Source organism: Scardinius erythrophthalmus (genome assembly GCF_964197995.2).
Source record: "Scardinius erythrophthalmus genome assembly, chromosome: 18".
NCBI classification, from domain to species: domain Eukaryota; kingdom Metazoa; phylum Chordata; class Actinopteri; order Cypriniformes; family Leuciscidae; genus Scardinius; species Scardinius erythrophthalmus.
This window is the reverse complement of record NC_138238.1, coordinates 14,827,327-14,841,267: the sequence shown is the minus strand read 5'-3', so window position 1 is coordinate 14,841,267 and position 13,941 is coordinate 14,827,327. Positions and strand designations below refer to the sequence as shown.

General features: G+C 37.2%; 1 protein-coding gene across 12 annotated transcripts in view; it reads left to right on the top strand.

Annotated features, from left to right (window-relative positions):
- The window catches only part of nrxn1a (neurexin 1a), a gene marked incomplete at both ends in the record, with an annotated part of 174,427 nt that overhangs the window by 136,864 nt on the left and 23,622 nt on the right, over nt 1-13,941 (top strand). For 8 of the 12 annotated variants that reach the window (XM_081393711.1, XM_081393712.1, XM_081393713.1 and 5 more), the window contains 3 exons: nt 7,372-7,543; nt 12,082-12,171; nt 13,423-13,739. In XM_081393711.1, the coding sequence (XP_081249837.1) occupies nt 7,372-7,543; nt 12,082-12,171; nt 13,423-13,739 (579 nt within the window). Of the gene's footprint in view, nt 1-7,371; nt 7,544-12,081; nt 12,172-13,422; nt 13,773-13,941 lie in introns of all 12 variants that reach the window. The other 4 variants (XM_081393706.1, XM_081393716.1, XM_081393715.1 and 1 more) reach the window with 2 other exon arrangements.

The window sequence follows — 13,941 nt, the reverse complement described above, 5'->3', positions numbered from 1 at the left end:
ATCTCTGTTTCATCATTACTTCCATAGACATTTGGTCATGTGATGAGAGAACTAATAAAGATATAGCATCAATGTGCCATTTGTATAGTTCATTTGAATTGTTCAAATGAAACTAACATTCCAAAGTTTGAGGTTTTATATAATTTTATAATGTTTTTGAAAGAAGTATCTTATGCTCACCAAGGCTGCATTTATGCAGTTATTATGAAATATTATTTCAATTTATCAACAAGCGTATTTTAATATATTTTAAAATGAAATCTATTCCTGTGATAGCAAAGCTGAAACGTAAGTTTATGTAGTGTATTTTAAGGCTTCAGAGGAAAAGAAGATCATCAGTATTATTACAACTTAAAATTCAGTCTAATCATCAAACAAATCTAAAGTTTGGCATGAGAAGACTTGGAATATAGCGGGTTCATGATATGAGTATGGTGCTTTTTGTTGTTTTACTGCTTTTGCTGCTTTACAGACCTAGTCCCTATTCATTTTAATTTGTGAAAAGAACAGCCAGGATATTATAAAAAGAATCAACTTTTGTGTTCCACTGAAGGTAAAATAATTTTCATTTTCGGGCGAATTGTACCTTTAAAATGAGGTAATTGAAAATTAATATGTAAATGAATCATATATACTTAGAGAGAGATGTATATATTAGATGTATTAATATATATATATTAGATGTCTCCAGTCAAAATGACTCCGGGCAGCCAAAGAGACTCATATGCTTACACAAATGCACGCACACACACTCGCATTTGGATGAAGGTGAAAGTGAAAGAGAGTGACAGATGCTGATTTTCTGCTTCAATTGTGTCTGAGTGGGCAGGACATACCTGGTCAGACATGAGTGACGTGTGACATGGCTCTGAGTGACAGAAAAGTGTCTGTTGACCTCATACCGTCAGTGCAGACTAAGCCTGTCTCCACCCAGCAGCTTAGATGGAAACAGCCAGTGCTTTGGAAAAATGCCATTTTGCTTCTCCGTCGAAACCCAACTACACTTATTTCCTCCATCCACTTACCCGTATAATTTGAGTACAAGTCATTCATGCACGCTGTCATTTTTACATACCGTCAAACTATATGCCAGGTCATTATGCAATTTACGAGTGGCGTGGAGAACAGTTTGACTGGCCACAGACGATTTAATATTTGGTCTTCGTCAGCCATTTTTTCTTGAATAAGTGCGCCATATGGCAAACTGTGACTTTGCTATCTTTAGTATCTGAAAGGATAAGCAGACAGATGGCAGCAGAAGTAAAAGCCGAATATTTAAATTTATTCATCAAAATAAAAAAGACAGGTGTTCTTTTAAACGCTCTCTTTGTGACAAACTCAACCCACTCGTTCATTTTGCATTTAAAAAAAAAATGTTTACCACGCTTTTATCTTCAGATTAGAGTCAGTGCATGAAAGAACGTGTTACCATTGAAGACCAGTGACGGGTTGACAAGAATCACTACAAAAATAGCAGCACTTCAGTACGCCTTGGATTTGTCGATTGTAATATGAAATGATATTGTCTGCGAGAGATATTGCATTCAAGCCGCCGTTTGTATTTGTTTTTTTTGTTTTTTTTTTCCTCGGGAACTTGTAACTTGGCACTGCAGTAGGGAGACAATATGCGTGACTTTTTGGATGGCTTGTGTAGACAACGCCCATAGAGTGCATGTGGTTTTCAGGTTCGAGAGGAACTAGGACAGAGTGCTATTTTCAGTTTTTAACTTGGAAAAGAATTCTCTGCTGCCAAAAAGATTCATGATCTCACCAGAACCAGCCCTTACCAGAAGATAAAGAGAGATTGTGAGAGCGAGCGAACGAACGCTACAGCGAGAGAGAGAGACAAAGAAAGCGAGGAGGAGGGGGTGAAACAACAAGAACTGCTTGCCAAAGTGGAATTATTCTGCGGACACAACAAATTTATCTGTTTCACCAAACCTGCAGTACTTAAACAGAAGGGCACATGCACTCCGAAGCGTGTCACACACGGTGTGATATTTTGATCTAATATCAAACACAAGTTATTTATGAGAGCGTATATTGCATGTCTGGGTGTTCTATCCAATTAAGCGCATTCCCTTGGTATTAGCTTGAGCATTACTGAGAGGCTCTTTATGTAAAGTGGCTGAGGTTTCCTGGATGCACCAGCTCATTTAAGCTGAATGCCATGGCAGATCAGCATCCCCGCTGTGGCACACACACTCCGTCATACTCCATAAGCTTCTGCCTGCACCTTTTCCTAAATAAGACACATCATTAGTGGCTCTTCTGTCCTCCAGGTTTCCGGAGCAACCGCCTCGACCCTTTGTGTGTGTATTTGGCTCCTCTTGAAGGAACATTTTGCCTTTATCACAATTATTTCATTGATCTATTTAGAGCTTAAAGGGATAGTTCACCCAAAAATGAAATTTCTGTCATTATTAACTCGCCCTTATGTCGTTCCAAACCTGTAACTGCACCTGCACTTTCTTTGTGGGACACAAAAGAAGTTATTTTGAAGTCACTGGGGTTGATTTGGAAACAGTTCATTCTCCAAAATATCTTCTTCAAGTAGCTTTAGAATGGCATGAGATGAAATGATGAAGAATTTTCATTTTGGAGTGAACCATCACTTTAAGGCAAGATACTACAGGCAAAAACATTGTTTTTGAGATTTTGGGCTATTTCGCTTCCAATAACTTTTCTTTCAGGCTAGTGGAAAGAAAACATCCAAAATACTACTGTATATGCATTTAAGTGTTTATTTTATTACACTTTATCTATTTGCATCCGTAGATTTCAATTACTATACATATCCTATAAATTGTTTCCTTAAAAATATTTTTTTCTAGTGCACTGAGCCAGAAATCTCCACTTCAGTAGCACTTACATCAAATTTTCCAGTTTTAGCCCTATCTACATTCCGAATGTTTTGTTCAAATATCATTTGCCTGATTTATATACTGTAACATTTTATTCCTAAAAATATGGTGAAAGCTATTTTTTTCCTGGCTGTTGACAGTATTTTCTGATTTATGGAGTGAATGAAAACATATATCCAAAAAAATATGTATAAAAACAATATTTCAACAAAATGAAACCAGAATTTCTAGCTTTATCAAATGTTGATACCTAGAACCTAGCTTTATCAAAGCTTAAACCTAGCTTTATCAAATGTTCAAATTTCTGTTCTGGAAATTAATGCATATTAGTGCATTTTTAATTAGATAATACATCCTTTGCATATTTAAATGAGAAGATGTAAATATACATATATATTTATATGTAAATATATATGTACCGTGACTGGGGAAGTAAAAGTATTACATTTTTACCTTATTCACCTGCAGTGTCTTTGTCTTAAGTAATAAAATAAATTTTTGGTAAGTACTGTATATCTAAAGTATATTTAGCATAAACCTACTATTCCCTAAACTACTTCTAATTTATTTCTTTTACCCTATTCACCTGTGGTGTTCTGCCTTGAGTAATGAAACAAATATTTGGTAAGTATATATATATATATATATATAAAGTATATTTAGCAGCACGAGAAACCTACTCCTTTATACTATTTCTAATTTATTTTTTACATCCATATTCTCAAGTTCAGAACAACTAGATTATTTTGTGTCTGGCGAGGGGAGATCATCACTGTTCTGGTGTAGATGAAATGCTCTGTCAATCAGGATGGCTCCGTGGTTGTCACCTAATTGCCTACAAGAAACGAGAGAACTCTAGAGAACTATGTTGCTATAACAACCCCCATTGAGTCTAATGAGAATCCAGTTGTATTAGTTTTTTATATTTAGAGCAGCACTGCAGGCCTCAGTGGAGAGGTGACACGAAGCTTGAGACGGACAGGGACAGCTGAGATGCAGTGGTGTGGAACTGGGGTCCTTTTAAATGACACCTCATCCTTCGCTCGCTTTAGGGATCGTTTAGTGAACACAGAATCCTGAGCACATCACCCAAAACATTTGTTATTCTGTGGTAATCTGGGATTTGGTGTCACGGCTCAATTTTGCTTTCCCCTCCCGTATGTTTAGCCCCTGAGGCATTCATAATAGAGCCGCCTTCTTTTTTTCTTTTTTTTAAACAGAAAATTCTGTGAAACTGGGACATTATTACACCCGAGACTGAATGTAGGACGTAGGGTGTCTCTTTTAAACCATGCCCACTTTAAGATTGCTGGAACAAGCCGTCTGCAATGGTCTGATCCAAAATACTGATACTGTACACATGCATTGTCTTTCTCGGCTGTTTACATTCACTTAAGCCATAACTGACCATGTTTACTAGAATACTAGGCATGTTTTTTTTTTTTTTTTTCATAATTTTGTGTGAATGTGTCCGTTCAAGCGCAAGAAGATGTGAAAGAGAGCTCAATTCACACACTGTATGAGACATGGCTTTCTGGGCGTGCGCTTTGGATGTTTGTGCACTAAAAAGAATTGAGTTCCTTTTCGCATCTTCTTGCACAGCGTTGTAATATTTAAATTGGCAAGGCTCAAACATTCGTGACGATGCAGCACTGGCCCATCAACTTGTTCATGTACTCACATCATTGTTAGGATTCATAAAATTGTTACCGGCCAACTAGCGATTGACACCGTTTCATATACTCACCAATGCTGTTTTTTACCCACATTTGGGGCTTGGTGAGTGTTAATTTTAGGCCTTGCTTACAGACTTTATTAGCATGTATATGTTCCCCCTATGATTCAACTCTGTCATTTACGAGTTTTCAAAAGGCCTGCCACTCTTGCTGTTGGCCAGCCACCGAACCCCGAATGAAGGACGAGGTCAGCTACCGGAAGGGTGAAAGAGAGGTCGTTCTCCAATTAGAATGGGGCGTGGAGTGTCACAGCCCGTTGGAGTGCAGGCTAAGCTCTCACATCACTTCTCTGACCACAAAGCTGAAAAGATGGGCAGTGAGGGAGAGATTGGCCCTGGAGAAACACTGTTAGAGAGCACAGAGGAGGGTGAAGGAGACGCTGCCCCATTGTTCCCGGTGATGGGAAGAGGATAGGGCTAACGGGCAGAGTCTGTCTTCATTATGGGGTGTGAGAGGCGAAAGAAACATCCAGCTTCGGCCCAGCTGGAGATGATAACGTGTGTGTATGTGTGTGTGTGACAGAAAAAGAAAGCTTGAGAGTATCCAGACAAAAACACACATCTCCTGGGAGGGTATAATGAAGTCTGGTGTTGCGATTTGTCCTCTGCTAGCTCTCCTCCTGCAGATAGGTGTGAATTAGGGGAATTCGCAGAGGGATCTTCTCACACACACTTCATTTCATTATTTTCAAATGCCACATGTAGCTTTTGCAATCTGCAACCAATCAATCGGAAGGACCACACGTTCCCACAGCAGACTATTTCAGTGTTTTTAAGCTAATGGCTTCCATCTGTCGTAAATTTGTCAAACAACCATTTTCACAATTATCAGCGCTCATGTCAAGGCTTGTAATACCTTTCATAACAAGTTTGCAACAAGTTTTTTGTTAACCAAGTAGTGCATGTAGGCACGTAGGTCATCAAGCAGAGCACAGAGTGGGCATAGTTACTGTTTTATATAAGACGAGCACCGTGGATCGAGTTATTATTATAAGCAAGTGCTTTCATGAGAAGAGATTGTTTGCACATGAATACATTTTATTGTAATTAGCAAAAGTGAATCCCACCCACTGAGCTGCATCAAATAGGAAACCTTTAAGGATTGAGGCCATCTAGTGGTGTGAATGTGAAGCACACAGTGATTTCACTCTCACTGCTCGCATTAATAAGACAGCAACATGCATTGATGAGAATTTACACAGAAAATGACAAGCGCTGCATCAGAATACAGATTAGATTCCGTTTCACTGAGACTGTCACACATTATTCTGTATGACCAGCATATTGCCTTGAGGCGCTGATTTAAAGGGGGAAAAATCTTATAAGGTTATTTTTTTTCCTGTGATTTCCTATGATTCGATTATGTTATCTGCCTGCAGGCTTGTTGCGAAACTTTTGAACATGAACGGGAATGAAAAACTAGTATTATTTAGTTTACAAGGCTTAATGTGTGACACAGTAAATTTTATTTTGACATCTGCAGCAGTCGTGCCACCCCCTTTAAAATTACAGATTGCTGCTGGTAATATTCTTTTCCCCGAAATGGCATGTGAGTCTTTCCATGTGCAATGTTATATATATATATATATATATATATATATATATATATATATATATATATATATATATGAAATCAGAACCCCACAGAAAGCGTTTTTGTGTGAGGAAGGACTGATTCAAAAGAGATTGAGTTTAAATTATTTTACGATGTGAAAAGAAATAGGACACGGGTGTTACGAGAGACATGAAACTTGCATAGCTATTCAGGATATAAACAACAGGCAGTTATACAGTTTAGCGGTCATTTATTAAACATTTTTGACCTCAATATTCTACAAACCAAAAAAATCCATATAATGTTTTTGTATAGTCAGTACATTGCACCGGCCATCAGCTACAGTCTGTCTCTCATATCACTCAGTGTTTCCTTTCTTCTCATGTGATTAAATCATTTCAGCTAAAATCAATATTTGATGTCCATTTATTTCTTAAATTGGTAAGTAATCATGTAATGAGCAGGATAGTGTACAGTCAGCCAGTCATTAATATGAAATAAATTACTTCAGAATGAAACAATACCCTCCCTCTGTGCAATGGTGTCCTAATCATACTGTCAGGATTTATTTTGTCATAATGAGTCGCTGACTGTACATTATCACTTGCATATCACATAGCTGATGCAATAAAACATACTAAATTGGATTTAATATAATATTCACCAAATGTATGAACCAAAACCGTTGCATTCTCTTAATGTACACAGACATAACATATATATCCTCACTAATTATTATCAGTTTCTTTGTTATTATTAATTTCCTTCATGTAATAACCTCAATAAAACATAAATAATATATATTTTTGTTATTAAATATGAATGCCGCCTTTTGCTGGTGAATTAAAGTGGTGGTAAATCTTTCTGATGCATTGTGCTGTCAGGAGAAATTGTGCACAGTCTGATAAACTATCACCTTGTTTGGTCCTCAATAAATTTGGGACATCTGTTATCCTGCCAGTTAAGATAGAGTATAGCTGCCTCTTTATATGAGGGCCTTTATTAATAATCAAAAATTGTCTTCCAAAAGGTTGCAAACACAGAACGATGTTCATTAAGTGTGATCTTCATGTGCTAAAATAAGGCAGAGAATATAACTCGACCGCTTTATTTTGGCGAAGCGAATCAGAACAGAATGACTGTGGTAGAATCTTAAATTCCTCTTTCTTATCTCTCTCTTTCTTTCTCTTTTCCTTTCTCTCTCTCTGTTTTTACAGGAAAAAGGCAATATCAGAGTGGTGTTCAATGTGGGCACCGATGACATAAACATTGAAGAAACCTCAAAGTTTGTAAATGATGGAAAGTACCACATAGTTCGCTTTACGAGAAGTGGTGGTAACGCCACCTTGCAGGTGGATGATCTGCCAGTCATTGAGCGCTACCCAACAGGTAAGAGCTCTAAGCCTTTATACGCATGTTCTCACACAGACACACACATTCACACACAGTCTAAGCCATGCAGCTATAAACAATGGGAACAATAAAAGGCTGGCAGGGCTCAGGGAAAAGAGTCTGAATCACAGGGTTAAGGACAAAATTCCTTTGTCTGTGATTGTGGTTTCTCACAGTTAAAAAAAGGTAACCCTGGTATCCTTTCCAAATGTCAGCAGAGATGATTGCTCTTGGGGCTTTAGAAGGCTGAAAATGTCAGAGCCAGGGTTATCAAATTCACCAGCCTCTCAGTCGCCTGAAAAGCCCTGACAAAAGCTTGACAAGAGATCAGAGATGAGAAATAATCCCATTGCTCTCGTTTGTCAATCATGATGAAAAGGAGGCGGCTGTATTAGTCTTTTAATTTGTATTTTACTTCAAGCTCTTCATAAACCATCTCTTCCATCACAGAGATTATTTGCTCTCGCAAACTTCTTTTCTTCTTGGGAGCAGACGTGAGAGATGATAGTTGATGGTAAATGTTGAGTGTTCGACGACTGAAGTGGTAATGAAGCTTGGAAAATCTTGTGCTTCCCATAAGTGCTACGTTGTCGTCCGTTGCTCATCATTGCGTTCAATACGGCTCGTCATTAAATTCTAAATGTGCAGGGAAAATGCAAATGTATACTCGTGAGACACACTAGGTTCAGCTGTAGATACATGGGTTGCATAGAATTGCATTTTGCGTTATTTAATTTGGAGAACAATACAAATCTTAACAGGATTATCCAAATCCCAGAGTTGACATTTTGTATTTACAACAGCTTAGGCAAACTAGGACATATGATGAAACAAAATATAGTAGAAATAAACATAGTTCTTGGAAACAGGACTATAAAGAATGCAGACGTCTAGGAATAGAAACCGAGACATAGAGAGGAACTGATTTACCTTAGTCGAGACCCTCTCATTGTTTTAGTGTAAACAAACAACCCAAATAAATATTTCATTTAGAGTGGAAGGCAATTGCTTGTTAAAATGGAGCCATTGTAATGTGCCATTTTCTCTCGGCTTTCTGTTTCCATTGTGTCGGTGGATTTAGTGAGAAGTGCGCATGTGATTGCCTGAATACTAATGCATCTTATGTCCGTGGCAGAGTGGAAGAAACTTTTCCACTGAAATATTTAAAAAAGAAAATTAGTCATGACCGCTTCATTTTAATCAGCGCTTGATTGACTCAGCTCCGCATTAGACGAGATAATAAATGCATAGAATTTAAATTGACAACCAGTTCGAGGGAGAACAAAAAGAGCAGCTTGTTTATCTTGAACAATTAGTTCTGTAACTAGCATAGCTGTAGCGTACAGGTAATCTTCATTTTTATATATAATATATGTATACGTATACATATAAATGATTGTATTTATATGTAGTAATTATATATAGTAGCTTTATAAGGTAAGTATTAAACTAAGAGATTGGGTTTTCAAAATGAAATGCATATATTCCCTGAGGTCTTGTCTGATTTAATTATTTAAATTAAATGAACTCAAATTAAAATTGAAATTAAATCAAAATAGCATCTAAATGTAAATGGATGCATATCAGGAGCATTTTGTATTGCATTTTATATCTTGATTTCTGTAGAATGGGGAGGTCCGGCAGTGACTAGCGGGAATGATAATGCTTAAAGCAATAGTTCACCAAAAAATGAAAATTATACAATCAAGTTTTTCTTTTGCAGAACGCAAAATATCTTTTGAATTATTTGACTGAAATAAACACCCACTGAATTCCATTGTATAGACAAAAAACAAAAAAGACATAACTTATTTTGTGTTCAACAAAAGAAAGAGAGTCATACAAGTTTGGGACGACATGAGGGTGAGTATATGATGGCAACATTTTCATGTTTTACTGAACTATAAACTAAGATATCTTTTACTACAGTCATTGTTTTAAGCAAAAGTGATGACAAATTTAAAGAGTTGTAATGTGTCATGTAGGTGCAAATCACCCATGCTTTATGTCCATCTGAAGAGATTTCAAGTGGACGCAAAGTATTTAAGTGGATCTTTTCCATATTTAGTAAAAAATAAAAAGTGGAATGTTCCTATAATGTTCCTGACAGAATTACTGCCATACAGCTACTGCTGGGCACAAAATGGCCACAGCATGAGGTTTAGACTGACAGGGCGGATAAATTGAGGTGTTGATGCTATCTTTGAAAATCGCTGTGTTCCTAACATTACAAATAGATGTAGAACATATATAAGAGCACAGAAATGTTTTCTTGGATTATTTAACTGCCTTTGCTGAAGCAGGAAAGTGTCTTAGCCTTATAAAGGCAAGAGTTGTCAGACTGTTAGCATGCTAAGCTAACTAGGCAGTCATTTTCACTTTACAGAGAGGCCCTCAGGCAACTGCCCCCTCATTTAAACAGAACATGACCACTGCGCGTGTGTGTATGTGTATGAGTGGGTGGGCGTGCGTGCGTGTTTATGTGCATTCAAGCAATCATGCACATAACTTGCCCTTAGTCATCCAGTCCATCCCGCTTCAAGAACTCCTATTGTTTTTTGTTTTTTTACCCTTTTTGTCTGGTTTCTTTTAAGCTGTGATTTGAGACAAATTACTCCTTTCACTTTTGATTACTCTAGGTAAAGTGCACAAGTAGACATAAATCACAGTTAATCCTGATTGCACATGGTAGGGGACAGAAAAGGAAAGAATTAAAGAAGGGTGGAAATAGAAATGAATGAAAGTAAAAAGAAAGAGGGAATCATAATGGACTGAGTTTCGGCCTTCTTTCTGCTCTCACAGCAGAATATTGGCACTCTCAGTCTCATGTCCAGAATCAAACTCTCCATGTGTCCTTATGTGCAGCCCTGAGGAAGCCTTATTTCCCTGTCCACGGGTGTTCTCCTTCTGCAATTACCTATCAAAAACAGTATTGTACTGTGTTTGAGAAGCAATTTAGTCATGCCATTTCAGTGTCAGAATAAAGAGCTTTACCTCAAAAGTGCAGTCGAATGGAGCAGCCATTCTCATGTGAGGTGATATAAGCTTAAATTTTGGTGCCTAAAAGGAATTTTAGGCATCACCTTTGTCGTTACAAACCTGTAACACAAAAGGAGGTTTGAATAATGTCTTTGCCAGTGTTTTCCATATGATTCAAGTAAAGAGATACACATATCAAGCTCAGATGGCAAACAAGCACCAAAAATGTTTCATATTCACTTTTATTACATGAAAAAGAGACACTGTTTTTTTTTTGTTTTGTTTTTTCATTGATTGAAGGAGGAGTGTCATACAGGTTTGTTGAAAACCGAATTTTGAAGTTTTGTCAGTTTAAAGTTATTGTACAGTGTTTGTGCACATGTATATGGGAAATGAGGACACATTATAATGGAAATTTGCAATTAATTCTCTCGCTGAATTTCTCACATCATAGCCTTCAGGCTGACTTGCTACTCTACTCTTGTTATGTCTCATCGAGGCAACATTTTCTTACCGTTCATATTTTAATCGTTCCTTAATCGCATATAGAGAGAGCAAGACTCGTTTTTGATTGACAAATAACAAGTTAATGGCTCATAGGGTAAAAAATGTGAGGCGTAATTATACTCTTTGGAAATCTGAGCAAGTCAGGCTCGTGTTGCATTTCCCAGTGAAGTCAGGAGTGGTAATTATGTGTGGGCCGTAATGGGAGAGGAGTAAATGTTTTCAAATAATCTCAATTCAATAGAGCTACTGTAGTTGGCTCAACCTGGACATGTTGCATAAATATCTACATTTAAGCACAGCTTCCGCTCGAGGTCACATGGCGCGCCCCGCAGGGAACTAGTTTCTAAATGTGCGCATATGGCATCTCTGAGGTCAAAGCTTTTGTCAGAGCAATTTCAAATTTACATGGGGAGCATAAACATGAATAGTGACTGATTTTACATGCATTACTGATGAACTGATAATCTTCCTGTTGCTTTAATCCTTTGAGTGTTTTTTCTGCTACTTTGATGTTTTTAAATGTATTGTGATCTGATAATGTGAAATTTATCATATTAAAAATGACTGAAAATACCTTAGATTAGATAGCAAATGTGAAGCTAAAATCAAATTGGTTGCAAAACGCTGGAATGTACTGTAATGACAATATTTAGATTAAAATGAGCTAGTTTTCATGTATAACTAGATGAAAAATCTGCTAAAAAGATTTAAAAGGATTACTATTTTGTAAATGTATTATGTAAAGGAGTGATATGTTGTATAAACGTGATTGAGTTTGGTTGGTTTCTCTTAACACAAGAAGAGTAGGTGCATATTTAACATAGCTTAAAATAGGCTTAATTTGTTTGCTTAAATTTTACGAGTTAATTGACTGTAAAGCTTCATCATTCTTATGTATGCAACCTTGGTGTTCCAAATAAAAAAAAATGAAAAAAGTAAAGAAGAGGAAAAAGAAAAAAAACAGACAGTTAGGGCATATGTTTCACTGTAGGTTTTAATCTTTGACCTTTCAGATTTTTAACAATGAAATGTCTCTTTAAACTTTAAAGGCAACATTGATAACGAACGCCTGGCGATTGCTAGACAGCGAATCCCATATCGGCTTGGTCGAGTAGTTGACGAATGGCTACTCGACAAAGGTAAAAACACTGATTAAAACTTTAAATAAAAGATAATTTGATCATAAGCAAGTGATATTTTGCACAGCAAATAAACCATCTAAAACATAAATCCCCTGTATAACCAAGTTTAAAATTAAACAAATGTAGTTTGTAATATTTGCACTGTACAGTTCAATAATGTGTTGTTATACTGTACTTGTAAACCTGTCAGAGGTTAAAGGGACTGGTAATATACTGATAACTGAAGTTAGTTCAATCATTAACAAAATATGTTTACATCATTAAAATACTTATTTAAATAATGTTATTTTCCAGCTGTAATAATCTAAATGACTAATTAAAGTATATGTCCATTTGAATTCATAGTGATGTACACACTATTTAATTTATTTATGCACATCTACTTGTCATGCTAAACATATTTCTTTTGGAAACTGCTAAAGTGGACAGTTAAAAACCCAAAGCAAATGTCTCTTAAATAGCTTCAATGATTATTGGCATCAGATATGAAGTCCCTTTAACAAGCAAGTTAAACACACAAGAAGGGAAAAGACTTGAATGCATGCTGCAATGTATGTAACAAATTGAATCGTTCAAAGTGATTTGTTTTCAAGTATGCTTGTTTTCTTGCTTTCCCTTTTCAATGGAATTATAACCATGATGAATCATTTGTAATGTGTCATGTAGCTGTAAAGCCATTCTCACATAAACCTTATTTCAGTCTAATTAATTTTAATTGCCATTGCCCTTGCTGAAAGGCAATCTCAATAAAATTTACTAGACCTGTGCATACAGGCTTTGTAATTTGCAATAAACGACTGTATTATTAAAAGAATAAAAGTAATTTTCTCACGTAAAAGGGGAAATTTGTTTTTTATAGATACAGAATATTTTTTCTCTCATCTTAGTATGTATTTGATTGTCCTTTTAGCAAAGTCCCATTGATTTTTTTGGGACCCAGCTTTCTCATCCCCTTCATTTATTTACTTTGTGCCAACAGCAGCCATTAAATTACAGTCGATAAATTACCAGTGTTGCTGTTAGCATTAGTGTAATTTATTGCTTCATAATCCCCAGGGAAAATAAGGTTACGGTTGTTGTGTGTTTTACCATCAGGACTTCCATCAGTTCTGTTTTCTCGTGTGCGTGCGTGCGTGCGTGTGCGCGTCTATGTTTGTAGCGTGTGCATGTGTATGTGTGCGTCTCTACGGCGTGGGGGAGCGGGACGTTGAACACTCTTGTATTTTCTGTAACGTTCTTCTCCGGCAGGTCGGCAGCTCACCATCTTCAACAGTCAGACCACCATAAAGATTGGAGGCTGGGAGAAGGGCAGTCGGCCCTTCCAGGGCCAGCTCTCAGGGCTTTACTACAATGGCCTAAAAGTGCTTAACATGGCTGCCGAGGGCGACCCCAACGTGCGTGTGGAGGGTAGTGCCCGGCTGGTGGGAGATATGCCCTCCTCTTCTATTACGCCCCAGTCCAGCGCCTCCGCAACGGGCAACCGCTCAGAAACGTCGCCCTCCATCACCGACATCACCACTACAACTGCATCCAACCGCCAGGGCAAGCAGACCACAACTCCACAGGTCAGTGGCCACTTTATTCTAGTTCAAGATCCTGTGAAAGCTGATGCTGAGTGTTTGATGTATTATTTTCTTCCTTGTCAGAATGTGACATGGATTGGAAAACTCTAGGGTTCTTTCGTTCATGACAAACTTGGAATCAACTGGGATCAACATGACAAAAAAATCAATTTTACAGATGCACTCAACTATTATGTTTATGGCA